At 38.3% G+C, this 21080-nt stretch overlaps 4 protein-coding genes across 5 annotated transcripts in view; 1 reads left to right on the forward strand and 3 right to left on the reverse strand.

The window, feature by feature from the left end:
• Window positions 1–1195, reverse strand: LOC136249691 (large ribosomal subunit protein eL19-like). The gene is made up of 5 exons (XM_066041776.1): window positions 1071–1195; window positions 706–812; window positions 398–641; window positions 238–348; window positions 1–187 (listed from the first exon to the last, which is right to left on the reverse strand). The coding sequence occupies exons 1-5, from the start codon at window positions 1073–1075 to the stop codon at window positions 55–57; spliced, it is 600 nt and encodes a 199-aa protein (XP_065897848.1). The 5' UTR covers window positions 1076–1195; the 3' UTR covers window positions 1–54.
• LOC136249688 (uncharacterized) lies at window positions 1188–2458 on the reverse strand. Of its 2 annotated transcripts, XM_066041772.1 has the most exons (4): window positions 2227–2458; window positions 1658–2040; window positions 1570–1611; window positions 1188–1517 (listed from the first exon to the last, which is right to left on the reverse strand). In XM_066041772.1, exons 1-3 carry the CDS (start codon window positions 2294–2296, stop codon window positions 1573–1575), a joined length of 492 nt encoding a protein of 163 aa, XP_065897844.1. In that variant the 5' UTR covers window positions 2297–2458; the 3' UTR covers window positions 1188–1517; window positions 1570–1572. The 2 variants fall into 2 exon arrangements, with proteins under 2 accessions (XP_065897844.1, XP_065897843.1); XM_066041771.1 differs by having other exon boundaries at window positions 1190–1517; window positions 1570–2040; window positions 2227–2441.
• Window positions 2288–8028, forward strand: LOC136249683 (hydroxyacid-oxoacid transhydrogenase, mitochondrial-like). Its single transcript, XM_066041767.1, has 15 exons — window positions 2288–2404; window positions 2455–2492; window positions 2541–2653; window positions 2700–2750; window positions 2799–2902; window positions 2944–3140; window positions 3594–3614; window positions 3671–3727; window positions 5913–6018; window positions 6064–6216; window positions 6275–6373; window positions 6421–6499; window positions 7337–7433; window positions 7485–7642; window positions 7691–8028. The coding sequence occupies exons 1-15, from the start codon at window positions 2349–2351 to the stop codon at window positions 7772–7774; spliced, it is 1413 nt and encodes a 470-aa protein (XP_065897839.1). The 5' UTR covers window positions 2288–2348; the 3' UTR covers window positions 7775–8028.
• The window catches only part of LOC136249682 (dual specificity tyrosine-phosphorylation-regulated kinase 4-like), a 21418-nt gene continuing 8196 nt past the window's right edge, over window positions 7859–21080 (reverse strand). Inside the window, exons 8-20 of the mRNA XM_066041766.1 lie at window positions 16043–16116; window positions 15281–15360; window positions 14983–15224; window positions 14732–14931; window positions 14604–14669; window positions 14473–14545; window positions 14291–14423; window positions 14145–14210; window positions 13878–13994; window positions 13107–13236; window positions 8640–8700; window positions 8408–8585; window positions 7859–8294 (exon numbers count right to left, since the gene is read on the reverse strand). Of these exons, the coding sequence (XP_065897838.1) occupies window positions 8116–8294; window positions 8408–8585; window positions 8640–8700; window positions 13107–13236; window positions 13878–13994; window positions 14145–14210; window positions 14291–14423; window positions 14473–14545; window positions 14604–14669; window positions 14732–14931; window positions 14983–15224; window positions 15281–15360; window positions 16043–16116 (1599 nt within the window). The 3' untranslated portion in view covers window positions 7859–8115. The remainder of the gene's footprint in view (window positions 8295–8407; window positions 8586–8639; window positions 8701–13106; window positions 13237–13877; window positions 13995–14144; window positions 14211–14290; window positions 14424–14472; window positions 14546–14603; window positions 14670–14731; window positions 14932–14982; window positions 15225–15280; window positions 15361–16042; window positions 16117–21080) is intronic.

The following is a 21080-nucleotide window of genomic DNA, read 5'->3' on the forward strand; positions in this document are numbered from 1 at the left end:
TTATCCTCTTCAGTAATCATTATCATATTTTTACAATAAAGCAAAAACAATTGTCTATTTTGCAGCATCAGCTGCTTCATCTTCCTTTGCATACTGCTTCAATAATTCAGCTCTCTTGGCAGCTTGTCTTTCTTCCCTACGTTGTCTACTCATCTTACTCTTAAGACGACGCGCCTCAGCTTGATCACTAAATGAACTCTAATTAATGCCACACAACTAAAGTCCTCATTAGCTTACGCCAATTGTTTAGCACGTGACTGCTCTTCCTTTCTTTTGTGAATGTACTCCATAAGAACTCGCTTGTTCTTAAACACATTACCTTTTACTCGGACATATAGATTATGGTACCTATCAATACAAGAAAAAAACATAGAAATGTGTCTGTCTGCTTGCTTACAAATGGCAGTCAATTTTCTTGGATTCTCTGTATTTACGGAGGAGGCGACGCAAAATTCGCATTCTTCTCATCCAGATAACTTTCTCTGGCATACGAGCATTTGCAGTTCCCTTCCTCTTACCATAACCACTGTGGCGTCCCTTACGTTTGGCAGCAAGGGCTCGTTCCACTCGTGAACGTGAGTGTATTGCGTGTGGTTTCTTTATTATCAACCCATCTTTAACTAACTTCTTAATATTTTGACCTGGAAGATGGCATACCCAAATTTAATACATGCTGCTAAACACTAGTTTCTTAAGAACACTTACGGGAGTTTGCATTGGCAATCTCAGTTGTTTCATTGGGGTCAAGCCAGACTTTCTTTTTCCCACACTTGAGTACACTGGCAGCCAGTCTCTTCTGTAATCTTAACGTGCTGCATCACGTGAGAAATAGTAAGATAATACATACACGAAAATAAAGGCCACTACACGTTTGTGTAACACACGGGTGGGTAGTAACGACCCAACACACCACTTAAACAATTCAACAAACTACATATCATACTGTTTACAACAGCGGCCATCGACAAACACAACAGTGGCGTACGAATAACACACACTGCTTTTAACAGTGTTTGTGAGAGTTAAACGTTACAGTACTAGCACAAGAGATAGGAGACATAGTCGCTCACCTCATCTTCGATTGTTGCACCACAAGACGGTCGAGCACGTGGACGGGAGGAACCACATACGCATGCGCAGTTAATAATATATATAGTTGGTTTCTAATTAAAGCGCACCGTAATTAACAAAAACTTTGTATTGCAAATAGAAAATTGTGTAAAACGCAGCTACATAAATATGAATGTTGAACTGTTTATTTTAATTTTGAGATCATTTTAATTTTGAGCAAGAGAACTTGAATTTTGTTCCAGTAATGTGGTCGGTGATGTAGTCATAATTTTCCCCCTCTGTGGCCACATGCCCCACTTCAGGCCGCCAGCAACTCTTGTCTTTGTACTCTGCCAACTGCAACTCAGGCCAAACATGAGACTGGTAGACTGGTGTTGTGCCACGGCCAGGTAGCAATAACAGCTTGTTAGATTTATCAATATGCACCCCTTTCTGTAAAAATTGTCCTAGAAGGCATTTAAAGTGCATACTTTTACTCTGAACAATAGATTTACTTACCCATTATGCCATGAACAGAGGTGTTTTTTGTGTCAGCATCTTCTACAAGGACATTAAAGCTTTTGTCGTTTGATGCGATGATTCTTACCATTGCAGGAGGATACTGAAGCTTGACCTTCACTTCAGTGTGCTGTGATGATGCCACCTCAAACTCCACATCACTGTCTTTCATTTCCAACAGCATCGTCTTGTCCTTGATATCAATACCCCCCATGTCATTGACATAAGCTGTATCACCCTCAACGACAACACGGACAATATTCATCCCCCTGAGGGCATTCTCATCATTATTAATCAGTTTTACACCAATAATGTTTTGTAGTAGAAATTGGGGATTAGAACTGACGTTGACATAACTGTTCACCGAAACTAATTCAGTAGAGATGAGACTATACGGAAACAATGGAATCCCTTGAAATCCATAACACAGCAATTCTTTGTCTGGAAGTGTAACCAAGTAGTGTGGAGTATCTGTGTAAAGTAATAGCGTTTTACACTTGTTGTGTTGTCTCTCATTAAACTTGTCAATATACATATTAAATACACAGAGATAGTCTACGTGCTTAGAGCCTTCCCACGTATGAATGGAATGTCACAGTAAATAAATATCAGATACGTGACACATCTAGTACCTAGTTATCATAACAGATGTCTCACCTGGTGTGAGGCTGATCACAAACGGTGATAAAACCGCGATTATTACCACAACGACCACAAACCTAACCATCCTTTTTCAAGACTATTCTAAAATATCCGGAACGTGTGCAAGACGGTAAACAATGGCATCCAGCAGGGAAGCAGTTCTAAGAGTTATGCGAGCCGTTTCCGGCATCAGGTAGGCGTTTAATAGCATCCATATTGTAACACTATCACTGATACTCACAGTTGTGCCTGTCCAGCGCATTCAACCGCTTTCGGAAGAGGTTATACATACTCGTGACGTGTTACGTCGTCACCATAGTGTCTTGCAGCTAGTAGGAGGGGCTGGCGACATGCACACAATCAGAATAGCAGCGATTATGCATTCGAGATGGCATCCTCCAACATCAGATATGGACCAGGGGTTACACAAGAAGTCGGAATGGTATGTATCTAGTAGTCATTGTTAAATTCAGCTTTGTGTACTTTAGGACATGGTCAACCTTGGCTTGGGAAAAGTTGCTGTTTTTACTGATAAAAATGTGAGTTATTATTATATAGTTCATTGCACCACATTTCATCTGATATAGTTGGCTAAACTTCCCCCAATGTTGGACGTCATTGCTTCATTAGAAAAACACAATGTAAAATATGAAGTTTATTCCAATGTATCAATAGAGCCTTCTGATATAAGGTATATGAAGACAATGACTCTTACCTTATGTGGTTGTGTAGTTTTAAAGATGCTATCAAGTTTGCTACAGATGGAAGGTTTGATGGTATTTTAGCTGTGGGAGGTGGCTCTGTCATGGACACAGCAAAAGCTGCCAATTTGTATATGTGTTGTCCTGGCAATGATTTTCTGGATTTTGTAAATGCACCTATTGGACGAGGACTACCCATTACTTCCACTCTAAAGCCACTGATTTGTAGTAAGTATTTTTACATTGGGGATATTTTTATCTGCTATATATATATATACCACTCCAAATGAGAATCTGTCTTGCTATGTAGTTTGTACTGTGTATGATAACTATTGTAAAAGCTTATTGCTCCATTTGGGAAGTTGACAATTTATTTAGCTTGTCACATTTCAAAACATTAGTACACCGATGTTGCTGGCAGAAACTACTCTCGTTTGGAGTTTCCTTAGGCTTTGGTGGATACAAGAAAACTTCTATTATTTTGATTGTTGACCAGTAGTCATTAGCTATTGTGGGTCCACAGTGGAACCAGTGTAATGTGGATACCTTGAGACCAGCCAGGTGTCCTAATTTTATTTATGTTCTTTGGGCCTTAGACTAAGGAAGCTGAGTATTTACATTACAGAGTCCACTATAATTATTGTGAATGTTCTATTAGAGTGTTTTGTGTTCTCCATGTAGTTCCCACTACTGCAGGAACAGGTATTTACTATTAAAGTGGGTATGGCCAACTAATGACATCATCACTTGCTATACAGGAAGTGAGACTACAGGAGTAGCCATCTTTGACTACAAACCACTGAAAGCTAAAACAGGTGCTCTTCTATTGCATATTACACACTTGTGTTTGTCATATGTGTAAATTTTACAGTTAAGTGGCAAGTAGAACCTGTTAAGAATTTTAAAAACTGTTTTCCTTAATTTGTAGTCCTTAATCAAAGTGTCCAGTAACTGTTACTATAGCCACTTATTGTTAATTTTATGTTTCAGATCAGGAAAGTTGACATAAACCAGTGTATGCATTAGGTTAGGGTTGGGAGATTATATCACTTGTGGGATTAATCATGATTGTCTCTGAACATCGTAATGTTGATATGTATTATAAATAATCATGATGTTGTGAATGTATATTGGTAAATCAAAATCATGGTAAATTCAAAATCGTGGTGCATCTTGTTGTAGAAGAACACATTCCAGAATAAAAAAAAGCCTAACTTCTGAGACAGTTCATTGCATGATTAAATCTTACTATGTAGTTAAAAAGCTTACCTGTTAGATACCGTTGAATTTCTAAGGATACTATTATTCATTATGCTGTTTGTATTCAACTCTAACTACCTATGGCCTTAATTGTGTTGAACAATTTCACCTTGTTTTGTTAAATAAATAATTCATACAAAGTTGTGTATACACGATGCTATTGATACATGTGAGTTATAACATCATGATGGTTAATATAATCGTGATATGTTGTATCCTACAATTGTGAAAGTAGCACTATCACTCATGTGGGTCACTCACAATTTATTATTCATCAGGTACCTTACTGTTTATTAGAGTTGGCTGAATGCTGTATTAGAGTATTTAGCTGTCTGTTGTTAATCACTATCTCTCTATTGTAAGAAAGTGAAAAGGTTAAACTGGCTGTTATTTATTTTTTTGGGGTCACACATTTGACTGACTTAAAACATACCAAAAACTTTTTGTGGAAAATTCTGCACTTAATCTCACTACTTTTCACAATACATCAGAGACCTAACCACTGTGCTACTGCCAGCTCCCTGGATGTGACTATTTTAAATGTAAGACAATACACATAAAACTATGTTCTAGCCTATTTAAAGAAGATAGTGTATTACTTACATAGAATCATTAAACATTGGGATGATGACAGCCAAGCTGTAAAAGGGTGCAGCTTTTGAAAGCCTGGGTTGTAAAATCAAAAGTGGCTGTCAAAGAAATGGCTGCAATGATGTGGATGTGCTAATAATTTTAACAATACTAACAGCCATTATCATTAACATCATTGCAGCCCGCTACCTTTAGTTTCACAACTTTTTCACCCAGGCTTTCAACTTCAAGAGCTACACTTACAGCTTGGCTGTTTTCACTTCTTTTTGTGTTTTAAATATGACATGGCCAGTCATAAACTAGCTTGGTGATAGAAGTTGCAATAGTATCACATTGCAGATTTTATTTGACTATTTGCTAAAATACTCTAATATAGTGCACATTTTTTCAAGGACTTCTAATAGAACACGCATAAAATTTTCTAGAACAATCTAGATTCTCTTAGTAGATTGAGTAGGTCTAGAATAATTTAAAAATTAAGTGAGCCAATCAACTGACAGTAGCAGAAATGAGTATGGAGGTTCCTGGTTTTAACTATGGCCTCTTTTTGACATTTTTTGTGCTCGTAAACTAAACATAACACAGGCTGATTTTCAACTTATTTCCATAAGTGGTTTATGCTACAGGTGTGACTGGTCTTTTTTAATGGAAATAATTGTCCATAACTCTGTGTGAACATTCATTAGATTTGCACCCAACATAGTATGTGAATGCATCCTTGAAGTAAGCTAAATTTCAAGGTGATTGAGTTGCATGTTTGCTTTTTATAACAGTTTTTGTGAAGTGTTCAAAAAAAGAAGAAAAATCTAAGTCCCCCTCCAAACAAAGGAACAAAAAAGGAAAAAAATACAAAGAAATTATGTTGGGCTCGTATATCATGAACGCACAAGGTGACATTCCTCAAATTTGGGTAAATATCATTTCATTTGGAGAAGGAAGCATGGAGCTGCGTAAGCATGGAAACCACATTTTCTTTCTTGTTAGTATACCCACGGTGTGACACACCGGCTTTCTTGGCTGTACGACACACTACCATGTGTCTTGATAAGACATAGCAATACAGTTGGGATCTGAAGCATAAACTCAACAATAACAATTGTAGGATAATATGAACAAACGACTATCCTTACAGTGTTGTTACTCTAACAGGCATAGCTGGTCGTAGTTTACGTCCACTGTTGGGCATAGTGGACCCTCATCACATGCAATACATGCCACAGAATGTTGCCATCTTTAGTGGGTTTGATGTACTATGGTAAGCCTGTGTAGTCTCTGTATGTTATTGTATATTGTGTGCTAGTCATGCTTTAGAGAGTTATACTGCTATTCCATACAATGAGCGCACTCCAAGGCCAGAAAATCCTAAGGACCGTCCTGCCTATCAAGGAAGCAATCCAATATCAGACATCTGGTCCAAGCAGGCATTAAGAATCATTGCCAAATATTTCAAACGGTGATTAAATCATGATGATGTGTAACCAGGTCCACTGTACACATACTTTTTCCTGTAGGTCTGTATTTGATGCTGAGGACTTTGAGGCACGTTCTGCCATGCATTTGGCCAGTGTGTATGCTGGGATAGGATTTGGCAATGCTGGAGTGCACCTATGGTAGGCATTCATTATCTGCATTACTGAATGTAGTTATAACTCTATAGTCATGGGTTGTCTTATCCTATATCAGGACTGGTAAAATCTTATCATGCTAAGGACTATAATCCACAGAAACCATTAGTGGTATATTGTGTGTGTTTATTTTGTGTGTGGTGTGCGTGCGTGTGTATGTGTGTGTGTGAAGTGTTTGTTAGTGTGTGTGTAGTGTGTAGTGTGTAGTGTGTAGTGTGTAGTGTGTGTGTGTGTTAACCCTAAGGAAAACCCTAACCCCACCAGCAAACACTAAACACACACACACACACACACACACACACACACACACACACACACACACACACACACACACACACACACACACACACACACACATACATACATACAGTGAAACCTCGTTAATAGGGCCACCTATGGGATCCATGATAAGTGGCCCTATTACTGAGGTGGCCCTAATACCAAAAACCTCATTAATGTGGCCGTAAAACAAAAGTGGCCTTATTATCAAGGTTTTCAATAAACCTATTACGAGGCTTTCAACAAACCAGCCACTGCCTAGCTGGAACAGCAATAGTTACAATTAATCTAACCACACTATGTAGATTCACTAGATTTTATCAAGGAATATGCATTGTACCAATTATTCCAGCATTACTTGAGACATAATGGTTAGAAAAGTATATTGCCAGAATAATGGGTACAGCTTTCAGTAGTGAAAAGAGCGGCGACTTTTGCAATGATTGCCTCCTCATTTTGGCCTCTTTACTGAGGGAACATTGTATTAGTTTTACCAGTTTGGTCCTGTAGTATGTGGCCACTGGCCTTAATAATGAGGTGGCCCTATTAACGATAATTAAATACATGTAATACAATGGAAAATATGTTTGGACTCGTTGGACCTGGCCACTAAGTGAGGTTTCACTGTATGTCGCATGTGTGTGTGTGTGATGTTTGTTTATATTACAGCCTCATGGGTTGTCAGTTGTCATTACTGCCCCGGCAGTGTTTATGTTTACTGCTAGCTGTTGTCCAGACCGTCACATTGAGGCTGCCGAGTTGCTAGGTAACCACCACATGCATATGGTTGAATACATTATCACATCCATGACAACAGGAGCCGATGTCACAAATGTAAATCGTGATGATGCAGGTAGGGTATTGGCAGATATTCTGAGAAAGTACATGAATGAATTGATGATTCCCAATGGAATTGAAGCATTTGGTTACCAACGAGAAGATGTACCAGCACTTGTAGAGGGAACACTACCCCAGGTTAGTTAGACTGAATCACTTAAATCACAAACATTAATATTGCTACAGCAAAGGGTACTGAAAATTGCACCACAGCCTCCAGCCAGTGAAGACATTTACAAACTACTGGAAAATAGCTTGAAAGTGTATTGAATCAGTGGTGTGCTTTAATTGAACTACAATGGTGGTGTGCAACAAATAGAATATTTAAATGATATAATTTTTCAATAATGTTAATTCATGGCACAAAATATAAATATTCATAAAATGCTCATACAAAAGATATGTACAGGTGCGTCAAAACAAAAAATATATTACCATGACGACATCAGAGTTTACAGTACAAAAATAATTGAATTTTTACAAATATTGTGAAATTGTATACAATAAAGTAAAAAAAAAAAATGGATTGGCAAACAATTTAAGAGATTTAAGAATTATTTTACAAGTAGTTTTTCTTTCTTTCAAATCTCTGAATTTTGTGTGTTACTATACTATACTATTGGTGGTAGGCAATGTTCTGATGGTTGTGATGATGTGTATTCTGATCCACTTTTGTGACTGCGTGCTGTTGACTCACTGTACCGTCGTTGATGAGGTTTAACTGATGTTTCTGGTAAATGTCCATTAACCTTGATTTCTGCTGTAGATATAACATCTGTTTTGGCAGCTCCTGCAAGATAGCAGAGGACTGTGAAACTGAAAAGCACTACACACACTGCTTGCATACACTACACGTATACACTACACACATACACATGCACGCACACGTATCAAACAGCTTACCAATTGGTTGTAGTCTTTTCTCTTTACTGTCTGATAGTTTGGGCTTAGTTGATGTAGTGTAGCCATTTCTTAATGTGTAGTTTGTGTGTGTAGAAGAGAGTGATAACTGAGACATTGTGGGTGAATTGAGGGACCGGGACGTGGGCAGTGTGGAGTGTGCTGGTCGACCCAGACGACCCTATAGCATACAACACAATGATGTAATGAACAATGATATCACTACAACACACACCTCTAATATCCAATCATGATTCAGTGCTTCTTCTGGTGTTAATCTCAGCTCTGGATCCCAACTAGATAGGGAAAAGAAATGATATCATTAACAAGTACATTGTAAAGGATGGAACACAGGTGACAGCAAGTGTCCCACACACTTCAAACTATATGTAGGAGTATCCATCTTATTACAAACACACACGCTCACATGATTACACGAATGCAGATTCTTATATCCCAATTAAAGCTCACTTCATAATATATGTGGGAGGAGTACAACTATGGCTTCTTTATTGATTACACATCAACAGGTGATTTGCTTACATGAATTTACACAAAACCACTGGTGTGAGTGTAGGTACAAGTGTACCGTACAGGGTCAGCAGTCTGTCACACACAACCTCACTATCCAGAGCCTACACAGATTCTAAAAGTATCCTAGTATACCTGTTACACAAGGCAAGGACAGTTTGGACATTTGCTTTCCCAGTAAATAAGTACCAAGTCCCACCAGCTGGGTGGGCTGTTTACCAAGGGTCTGATTTATAGAGAAGAAAACTACAACTGTAACTGGCTGCAGACTTTGGAAGTTATCTGACAAAGGGATCCTGAGCTAGTGTACACACTGATTATTGTGATACTTACGATATCATTAATTGTATCACTGACTAACTTTACTAGTTGTACTGTTTACAAATTGATAATTTGATTGTGTAATTATGGAAAAATACGTCTTTGTGTTCAACAGTTTAACTGGTTTGTTTACCTATTCTGAGTATTACGTAACAGTCCAATAGTAAATTATTGATTCTTACTGTATGCAATACACATACATGGCCATTAGATACAGGTATGAGATGGCCATTAGATACAGGTATGAGTAACCAAACAGAAGCTCTGGAGATGAGTGAACTTGTAGATAACTCAGATGATCTAGTATGGGTGACACTGGGACCCCCCAAAGAAACCCTTTGTATTGATGCCAGCTATTCTTAACAGCAGACCCATACCATGTGTCCTGGAGGTTTGGACTTTCTCACAATAAAATCTGTTGACCAGAAACCAGCCTAGCCTCACAATACTTTCATGGCGCCTTGGCAGTATTGGTGAGGTATAACCAGTGTGGCTTAATACGACCCAAAACACTTCCAATAGGTTTCTACGGAATTTTAAAAACTTTTATTTGGTGGGATTTTCTACTGACTAACTACCTGATGCATTCAGACAAACATAACCTCTAAGGTTGCAGGGTTGATTTTTTTTCAGTTAGATGTTGCTTCAGCCCGACACGTGCCTTTTGGCATACTGCAGTACAAACAATACATGGACTCACCTTATTCCTCCTTCATGTTCCATTACTTTTAGCTGACAGCACAAGGTATCGAATTGTAGTAAGCGCATGATGGCTTCCCTACATTTGTAATGGAAGTCACCTACGAGATGCTTTTCATTCTTTCCTTTGTTTGTAATGCCGCATTACAGGCTGAATGTGGCTGAAAATGAAGTCACGTCACTGTTCAGTGAATGATAGTTGAAGCACACCTTCAGACGAAAACATTAAGTCTGGCACAATTATTTCTTTTGAAGCAGTAAACATGGGTTCATCACTCATTACTATGTTACAAAAAAGCAACCTGACTGAAGTATGTAGGGACTAAATATCCACTAGTATAATAATAATCTGCAGGTGTACCTTCCTTGTTTCCCTACCTTTTATTTCTATGAACCCTTGAAATTTCTTCCTTGTACTAGTGTCTCTAATATGTGGCTATAATGAAAAGTGCTATTTTGATTGTTGGATAATCATCACTCCAATAGGTGAGGGTTGATTATGCTGTATGACGTGTGACCAGCAGCAAGAGTATATAATGTGGAGGCCCTCCACATTATATACTCTTGCTAGCAGTTATCTGAAGGACTACCTACTACCTAAAGGATAACAAGAGTTTCATTTGACCCTGATTACCGAATGGACAAAAGTGTGTCAATTTTATATGGTATAAAAGTTTGTGCTAAATTTCTGCTAATTGTGTGATTAGAACACCTCAACAAATTTTCATTTGATGCCCACTTTCAAGTCGCCATCATAAATGATACTGTAGCTTCGCCTCTACTCAAACAGTAACGGTCTGGTAATGATTACTACAATGGAGATGTACTAAATTAGTAAAACTGGTACAACCAATCAGAATGCACTATGCATATTTTGTTCTACTACATCAGAACATCAATGCCCAAATAGTAAACATACAAATTTTGGGGGAAAAACTCCCGAGGATATTGCTTGCTATGAAAGGACCTTAGTTAGTCTCTGATTACATGAAATGCTTAGCTGTATGTGTATAATGAAAGCAATTGTTGTCTTAGCAATTGTCTTTATGGCAGGGTTATAATCAGGCAAATTCAATATTAACACGGGTGGCATTTCTAATGTAATTTTTATTAAATTCCTCCAGAACAACCACAGCATTACTTTTTACAAAGAAATGGACACCTATGCATGCATGGCATTTTACTGATTGGGTCCAGCTCACAGAAAATGTGAAATATATTTAATTCAAACATTATAACAATATTGGATTATCATACACTATTTAACATCTAGTGAGCCTACAGTTCTATATCAACAAAGTTGGCACTTATGGTAGAGCATATAATAATAATGTAACAATGTACATCATTTCTGCGTCACGAAATTACATTTCACCTGCCAACACAATACCGACATTAACCACTCTCAACATGAAAATATCAGCTGATTTGTGAGACCACAGTAATCCTACCCAAATCAGTACTGATACGGTGACATTGGACAACTGGAACTCCACTAATTATGTATTACGCATTACACTACTGGGCAAAACTGCTCATTGTTTAGTTTATAATAGCAGTCAAGTGTGTTGGAGTCATCAACTGATGTACTGTACACAAATTAATACCATTAGTAGTATCTGCATACATTAACAAATGGACATCACTATGATGTGCGATAATGACTTTGCTATTATATCGATTATCATGATACTTGCATCACTATATGATAGTTCGATAGTTTATCACAATAGTAGATCCAAATAATAAGTTGCATAATTTAGTAGTGCTTGATCCTATGCCATACCGAAATGTAACAAGTGTTAATACAGCAAATGTAGAGAGAGAGAGAGAAAGCAAACCTTAAAAAATACAGCATATATTGCGAGTTAAATTAAGTAATTGAAAATGCTTCAATTGTAAGGGTCTTTTGAGATAAGAATATCTGGTTGTTTTTTTTTTGCACTCGATAATCACAAACTATTATCATAATTTATCACAATAATGGATCTCGTGATACGATTATCATACTATCGGTATTATTGCACATCACTAGACATCACACACAGACACACTAGATACAATGAGCATGCGCACATGTGCATGCATGCATACACTAAATAAAACACCCTCTGGCAGCCTCAGGCAGTGTAGTATCACCATTTAGTAAGCTGTATCTTTGCACCACTTAGGTATGCAGGTAAGACAGAACTGGTAACACACAGGAGGATTGTCCTATTTCTCACAAATAGAGGATGAGGAACCTAACATATCACATCAACCCGACACCACTAAGTGAGACATGGAGACCAATGTATGGTAAAGCACTCACATGTTTCTGGACTCACGGAGGGTTTATTTAAAGTCTAACTGTCTAATAAGTTCTTTGGATTTGCTAACAGGGTGTAAGTAAAGTTTCTTGCTCAAGGAACAAGCAACTGGGCATAACCAAGCATCAAAATCTGGAACCTTGAAATTATCAGGCTGGGGAATCTGACTACTTGGTAGCGCTGTCTCACACATACAAACCGTACACACACCACACTGTACACACACGCGTGCGCACATGCACACCAACTTCTACTGGAGCCAGAACAATGTAACGTAGTCTGCTACAATGAAACTAAACACCACTACAATACCCACTAAGACAAGAGTAATCATTGACAAATCATCACAAGCTTATTACACATCCCATGTTGACATGAAAGATAATAATTTATGAAGATGAATTTTCTCTGCCTCCCCCACCGAAGTGACCAAACCCTACTTTGCCCTCTAACTGTATAATGTATTTGAACAAGTACATGTGTGCATCTGTGCGCGTGCGCATGTGTATAGCATGTTCTCCATGTATACGACTCTCTTTCTGTCACTTAACATTTGACAGTTTTGATGTCACAATACACCTGAATAACCGAAAGTACGCTACAAATTTTTCAACCAATCTTTTGAAGCAATTATGTACCAAACAACACCAATGACACTTAACCGAAGATTAAACTGCAGGCGAGATTAAACTATTCCAAACTTTTACATTTAACAGTTTGGTTGCTATGACACAAGAACATTAATACTGGATTCCTCAGTACTTCAAAAGAACACTATAAGGAATCTAACTTGGAACAGTTATACTATGACTATACATGTACTAAATCACAAAAAAACTTACCAGAGACATTTTTTGATGAAGTCTAAGAATAATGCATCATTTGTTTTGAGTGCTATTGCTAGTTCTTTGGTAGCTGGTCGATGTCTCTTGCCCTTGGAGTTGACAATACAACGAGGATTACCTTTGGAGTCTGTAAAAGATGACCAATTGTAACTGTGTGTGTGGTGTGTGTGTCGTGCGTGCGTGTGTGTGTGTGTGTGTGTGTGTGTGTGTGTGTGTGTGTGTGTGTGTGTGTGTGTGTGTGTGTGTGTGTGTGTGTGTGTGTGTGTGTGTGTGTGTGTGCATACCATGTGCAGTATCTAAAGCCAACAGGTAACCCAGACACAAGGTACTATATGATACTCTAGAAGAGAAACAGTAGCTAGTTATACTACACAGTATCAGAAACCAACAGAAGAACAACTTTAAGTGTACACATTGTAACAGATAGCTTGAAGAACACTCATAATACAGTGAACAGTTAGTAACTGGGATAATCCTACCATTCAATCAATGGTGGTACCCTCTATGGTTTGAGTGTTGCAAGACTGCAATGTGCATGGACAGGGGGGGCTGTATAGTGTATACGTGTACATGTGCCAACTTCAAAACAGCAGTTAATGATCTGAAGTGACTTCTACTCAAGACAAGCACCATCTATTGATAGCTTACTTCCAAAATCAGTGTGTGTTTGTAGTGTGCATGTGTGTCATGTGTTTGTAGTATCCATGTGCATGCGTGCATATGTCATGGGATTTGACTACACATCACGTTAACATGCTATTCACTAACCAAAAAATATTTTTCTTCGCTGTGCCTCGTCAAGCAGCTTAACAGGAGGCAACCCAAATATCTCCATGATGCAAGCAAGCTGTTCCACCTCATTCTCACCAGGGAAAAGAGGGTAGCCTAAATATAGCACACCAGGACAGTCAACAACTGAACCCACATATGCACAACATTACATTCCACATTTACCAAAACAGGAAAAGTGATTCCAGAAGCCATACAGACTAGAAGCCACAGTTATGAGATGAAGCCTTACACAGTCTTACATACCTGTATGCAGTTCTGCTAGTATGCAACCGAAGCTCCACATGTCTATTGACATACTGTAGGGGAGGCCTGAGGGGGAGAAATAACATTCATTAGGAGTGTGGCTACAATTTGGGCAAGGAATGGACCAAAATAGAAGACATACATACCCAGTATGACTTCTGGTGACCGGTAAAATCTTGACTGAATGTAAGTGTAGATACGTTGGTGTTCGTAACAGCTTGATCCAAAATCAATGACTTTGATTGCACTCTGCGTACCTAGCTTCATCAAAATGTTCTCCTACGATTGATCAAATCATGAAAGTAATCAGATATGAGTATACACTTACAGGTTTGAGGTCACAGTGGATTATACGTTGCTGTCGTAGAAGGTTGAGACAATGTAGAAGAGAGAATGCTATCCTACAAAAAAACAAATCGAGACAAATATATAGCATAACTATTAAGTAAAAATACTTACCTTCTAATGAGGTGAATGCTGAAGCCCTGAAAGTTGTGCTTTTTGATTAACTCGTAGAGATTCATTCTGGGTGGGGATTAATTAGAATAAAAGTATCATCTTGGTTGTTGCCATTAGCTACCACTCACCCCATCAGTTCAAACACAATACACAAATGATTTCTGAAGTAGAAATATTCTATCATGTGAATAATATTGTAGTTGCCAGATTCATCTTTCTTGCGTAAAGAGTCCAAAATTTTGACTTCAACTAATGCTTGATGGTGGAATCGTTTCTTGTTGCGAATGATTTTCACTGCAACGTAAGTGTTAGTTTTGTGGTCTAGAGCCTACCAATAGTGAGGAGTAATAATAATAAAAAAAACTACCCTATTACTTACCTTTACAACTTGTCCAAATGATCCTTTACCAATCACCTCGAGAATCTCATAACGATATGCCAAATGATCATACAACATTTTAATATAATTCCCATTTTCATCATCAAACCCGCTGTTTTGTGATGCCCCAGGTACAGCCTCTATTTTTTTAGCCTCAAGACCAAGAAACCAGACCTCAGGATATTCCAAAATTTCATCTTTTTCATAAGGTGTTAGTTTATCTTTAAATGCTTTCAAGGCAGCTAAGAAATTTAAAAAAAATAACAACAAGCTCAAACAAAAATAAAAGTGCGCTTACACGAAGGAGTCATGGGGAGTCGGTGGCCGTGTGTATTCCGTCGTACTTTAGTAAACTGTTGTTCCAACTCGAAATCCGTTCTACATGAATTTGTAAACAGCATGAAGCAACACGTTCACTCAGAAACTTGATACTATCATACTGGGTTGCAGTATTACTATACACGGGCAGAGTATGGTGTTACAGAAGCAACACAGAAGTGGTGGGGGTGATCAAGGCTTCACCTTACAACTGTTGCATGCCAAACATGTTTCATTACAATACAACCATCCCTCCCTTGATCTGTAACACACATCATCATCATCATCATCATGTATCCTACTACGCCTTTGCCATGATGACGTTTGTGCATCATAAATGACACATTGCACAAGCTTAATGAGCTGTGATAGGTCAAAAGATTAAACAAAGCCACCTACCTAAGTGTGCAATAAATAAAGTATAGGAGTGAAGTTTTCAGGTCTTCGCTGAGTAATATATGCCAAAGGAAGTGATTTGTGTATCATTTACTTATTGTTAATAGCATGTAGCACAGTGCAAGAATTAATGTAGTCACCGAAGTACACAAATGTACCCCCCCCCACATGCAAGCACTGATATCAGTTTATAACACAGCTACCAATCTAGTGATTTATACAGTACATTGGAGCCCACAGTGGCCTCTAACAAAACACAGCCTGCAAATAAAACTAATGAGGCAGCATATGTACTGTATATATCTAATTTTACTACTTATCATGTACAATATACAAATAGACTCACTGGTCGGATACAAGGCTGGTAGATCTATGCATTCGTCCATTTTGTTGTGTCACAGTAGTTGAAGAAGGCATAGGCTGTGTATTTGAAAAACAGAGAGGGATACAAATCTCCCCTACCCCACCCCCCCCCACAAAGTAACACACCCTGATATAGCTAGCACTCTTCATAACTTCACTCATAGTAAAACAAACAAGAACAGCACAAGTCTTCTTCTCTTTATAACAGTAAACAACAGTCTTTTTACCACAACTACTAGAAGTTAACAGTGATGATTGGCTAAACACTATCTCAACTTCAACATGACTCCATTAACACTAATAGCTTGACACCACAACTGGCAGTACACCCGACAACGACTAATGGCTAACGCTATAATCTCGCTAACTGCATGGGACGATCTGTGGCACTCGAGATATTCACATGAAGCCTTACGGTGCTGACAAATAAACATTGGAGGGCTCTGAGGGAAGCCATAAGAGCATTAATGGCCTACCTAATTGACAGGGAGCAATCAAGCATGCCTCAACAGACAAGCGTGGTTGTGATGTGGTTACCAAGATCTTGTAGAACCAGCAGGCCTTGTATTACTGTACAACATGACCACTATTGCCCAAAGACCAGAAGCCAGCCTAGAGTACTGGTTCACTATGAATATTGTCAAACCAAATTAACCATGTCAACAGTGAAAACATACGCTACACTGAAGGTCTTTTGGGCAGCAGAAACCAGATTTTCTGTCAATGCATAAGAGCAGCTGATGAAATCATACTGTGCATTAATAAAAGATGGAACAATGTATTGTGGGTGCCGGCTTGCTGTTTTGTGATTTAACTAACAAATTTTCTTGACACGGTAACAGACAGGACACACAATTACATGTACAAGATTGTCTGTCACTATTAAAATGGATTTGCTATTTTTACATGCTTGTAATCAAGGTTTCCTTCACATCACAGAAGAGAATAAAACTGCGGGGTGATTTACTACTACTCCAAATCTTATCCCAAAGTGTTGTCCACTGCCCTACCAAACCTAGCATCAAAACTAACCTTCACACATATACAGTAGTAGATTTTCCTGTGCCTTTAGTTATAGTTATAGCCCCTAAAAATGGTCACTTCCATGGCTATTAAAAACTACCATGTGTAAGAAAGACATACCAATGTACAAAGTAAAGGAGTCTGTTGAATGAGATGTGTTCTGTTTCACACCTTCAACTGGTAAGAGTGTATCAGTGACACTGACCTGTATGGAATGTAAACTATCTCCTTGAATATGGAGGCATTCTCTTATGAAGAGTCCTTACATAAAACATTTGCCAGTATTCAATCCTTCCTTAGAAACAGTCACCAAAAGAGAATAGAGTAGTACAGCAGAATCCCTCAAACAGATCCTGTCAATATCATCAGAAGGGAACTACTGCCCTCTGCAATGCAGTGTAAGGGTTGGAAAGTACTATTTCTAATGCTATCTAATCCAATTTAGTACATACAGAGGTCATCCTCTCAATTGAAAGTCAGTATGTGCATACATGGAACTTGGTTGAGTAAAGAGTTCTGGCAGACAATTAGGAGAAAGCAGTTTACTGTATGTGCAGCACCATATAGAGTAAAGCAGTTGAACAGCAGGACTAGCACATATTCTGACATGGTGTAACTATTTAATGGTCCCATTGACGTGTGGCTGGCGTTGATCGATCACCCCATCAATTACTTCAGCCATACAGAATGCACCTACAGTACCTACACAAAGTGACTGCAACGACAGTATTAGATCAACCCAGTTAACTATTTACACAGCACAGCACAGCACACACACACACACACACACACACACACACACACACACACACACACACACACACACACACACACACACACACACACACACACACACACACACACACACACACACACACACACACACACACACACACACACACACACACACACACACACACACACACACACACACACACACACACACACACACACACACACACACACACACACACACACACACACACACACACACACACACACACACACACAGGAGTGTGGTACAATATTTTGATGGCAGTCTTTCTAGAAAGTAGAAAACACAGAAGTAATAGTGTATTGTTTAGTTACATAAGAAGTGGCAGAGAGCACATCTACGTATAAATTGATTTCTCTGCAATAAAGTCCACTGACAATAATGAAGATGTGATTGTAAAGAAGACACACAGAATTGTCTTCAGGTGTCATTTATTTTAGGGAATCGCTCTGTCACAATTCAAAGCTGCAATGAAACTTAGGTGTGTGTAATTTGAAAACTCTAATTAAGAATACAGCACAGGTGGTTAAAATCAAACAGTTCACTTAAAAAGTAGACAGTTTCTCACATACATCTCTCAGAGGCTTTGGAAATATCACATATTTCCATATTCTGACAGCATCATTTCTCAAAGTGTTCACATAGTCGGGACACCTTGCCTATGGTCTCTGTTAAAGCTGAACAACAAGTTGCACAAAGCCAGACATGTATGTTTGAAATTTGAAACTTGTCCATAGTTAAAGGAGTTTCTTCATTATAGAAGAACTGTTAAGAAGCAGGACAGACAGGCTTCACAGCAGCTTGTCTGCATTTTAAGTAACCGAAGAATGCATCACCTTAAAGGCTGAATTGTTTTCATTTTGAGACAACCACTACCATTCTTTCCATAACTATACAAACAAGCCTTAATCAAATAGCCATGGGTATTATCAAGAGTACATAATAAAAATATGTACTCTTGGTATTATTCAGTGACAGAAATCAGACACTAAGTGATGAAAATTGTTATTCATGGTTATAACAGGTGTGCTATAAATGGGATTGGATCATTAAGAATTTAATTAACACTTTTAGCACATTTCTTTTCTAAAATTCATTGAGTCATCTGTAATCACACCATCACGATTCAGTGACAACTACCTGTATGTACCATAGTGTGTACCATAGGAGTTATCTTCTTTTGGAGGTAAAAATTATGGAGCCAGACCAAAATTCTTTGTCTCCACCATATGTATACCACACATCAGTGTGGTATGTCTATGATAAGCCTGTATAGGACCTTGTCAAGTACCTGTATGTGTACAAACTGGACTCGTAAGTTAGTGGTAACAACTAAGCACTTTTAACTTCAGTGGTGGCCATAATGGTCACAGAAACACTCTGTGCTGAAGTATAGTCAGAGGAGTGCTGGTTGTATAAGAAATCATGATAGAGAATATATAAAACAGCTGAGTAGGCAATTTCTGTGTGTGCGTGCATTTGTGTTGTTATGAAGCAGTTTATTGTGAACTCCATAGTAACCAATTCAAATAGAATAATTACATAAGTGATCATGCTATTACTAAATAAATTGATTGGCAATTAGTAAACAAATTAGTACTAATTAACAATTAGTACAATTTAGAGGTGACTATAGCAGTTGCTCAAACATTATGGGGTGCTTTTTTTAGTGACTTAATACTTTTTTCATGATTAAATAGAGTAGCTCTATAAATACACAAACATGTGCTATATAAGTAGTATAAGACTTTTTATTCATTTTGAGGTAGTGTAAGGGACCATAAATCAAGCACCTTTCATGGTACGACTAGTGACTTCATCAACACATAGTACACATGACTAGTGGCTCGGGGGGTACCCAGTAGTACAACTGTCCGAAGGCACGGATAGCTGCTTAGTTACCGAAAGCCGCACAGTGTCACATAAGTTGCGCATCTAAAATATGGAGCAATTTGTGGTGCTTAGAAAGTTAGTCTCGAGCTGGTTCAAGTAGCAGTGTTGTGCAGTCAAGTGTTCAATGATTGGCCATGGCAGGTACTGATTATAATGAAGCACCATTGTGCAAAACCCTTGGGGGAAATCAAATAAACATATGGATATACTATCTTGAGATCTGTAGTGCCAGGTGACAACACGTGGATTGCCTTTGCTTTGTCCCGTTTTCTATAGCAGGGCCACAATTACTATGATCACCTCAATTAGCACACAAACTAGGTATAAAAATACAATGCGTACCTAATGAACAACATACAGTAGCGTTGACTCCAATTTGCACAAAACAAGCAGCGTGGTAATTTGTGTGACAACACCTCAGCCATCACATGGACCGTAGTCTCGTTAAGCGTTAGTAGTCTGACCTGAAATGTTGTAGATTGCTGGACTAGACAATGATAATTAACCTCTTATGGGAATCTTGAAATCTCACTTGAAATATTAACGATTTTGAAATCTCATCCCTGGTTTTGTTAAGTTTGTCAATCCCTTGTTCTGAATCAATGGAATATTGCTAGATGTAATACACTACTATGGTTGAAAAGAATTTATTGCTATCACTTTTGTACATCGAGAGTTCATCAAGAAGCGAAGAAGGCCAAGACAAACAGCAAATATCACCATACCTTTTGAATAAAACTCTTGCAAAACAATCCACACGTTTCATTTGTTAAACTCATCAACAGAAGCCTGGTGACACCTTGTTTTTAATTAAACTATGAATGAAGTACGCAGCAGTTAAAGCGGTAACAACAAATTTGCACAACCGCACAAGACAACTACAGTAACCCTTGGTGCCCCGAGGGTTAATAATAATTCATAAATTGTAGTGCTGATAATATAATGGTGCTTCCTTCAAGACATAGTACAACACCTTAAGTCACAGTTTTCCTGGCCTAACTCAAGTCCTGTGCCATCTTTTAATCATGAGAGATCACATCTTTCGCACAACTTACCACCCATCAAACGTGGACAGAAGATTGTCCAGCATCCGTAAATTTATGTATTTTGATGGCAACATAGAGAAGTGAGAACTTCGCAACCTATGTTCCCTTACGCTATATTTGACGAAATACTTGGAAGTATTTCATGCCACATGTACAGAAAAATGATAATAGTAAATTCACCACTTGGTGTATAATGTGGTCACCATGACAACAGACAGTGTTGTCACTGTTTTGACAATTGCATAGTTGCTTAGCAACATCAATGCAAAAACAAACACTGAGCT

The sequence above is a fragment of the Dysidea avara genome, chromosome 3, assembly GCF_963678975.1.
Source record: "Dysidea avara chromosome 3, odDysAvar1.4, whole genome shotgun sequence".
In the NCBI taxonomy this organism is placed as follows: Eukaryota; Metazoa; Porifera; class Demospongiae; order Dictyoceratida; family Dysideidae; genus Dysidea; species Dysidea avara.

Coding starts and splice junctions, on each gene's coding strand:
- LOC136249691 (XM_066041776.1), bottom strand. Junction 642..705: donor GATTGCCAATGCAAACTCCC/GTAAGTGTTCTT, acceptor GCCATCTTCCAG/GTCAAAATATTAAGAAGTTA. Junction 349..397: donor AAGAAAATTGACTGCCATTT/GTAAGCAAGCAG, acceptor TTGTATTGATAG/GTACCATAATCTATATGTCC.
- LOC136249688 (XM_066041771.1), bottom strand. CDS start 2,296: ATGGTTAGGTTTGTGGTCGTTGTGGTAATAATCGCGGTTTTATCACCG. Junction 2,041..2,226: donor TGTGATCAGCCTCACACCAG/GTGAGACATCTG, acceptor TACTTTACACAG/ATACTCCACACTACTTGGTT. Junction 1,518..1,569: donor CTCTGTTCATGGCATAATGG/GTAAGTAAATCT, acceptor AATGCCTTCTAG/GACAATTTTTACAGAAAGGG.
- LOC136249683 (XM_066041767.1), top strand. CDS start 2,349: ATGGCATCCAGCAGGGAAGCAGTTCTAAGAGTTATGCGAGCCGTTTCC. Junction 6,019..6,063: donor AGTGGGTTTGATGTACTATG/GTAAGCCTGTGT, acceptor ATTGTGTGCTAG/TCATGCTTTAGAGAGTTATA. Junction 6,374..6,420: donor AATGCTGGAGTGCACCTATG/GTAGGCATTCAT, acceptor ATAACTCTATAG/TCATGGGTTGTCTTATCCTA.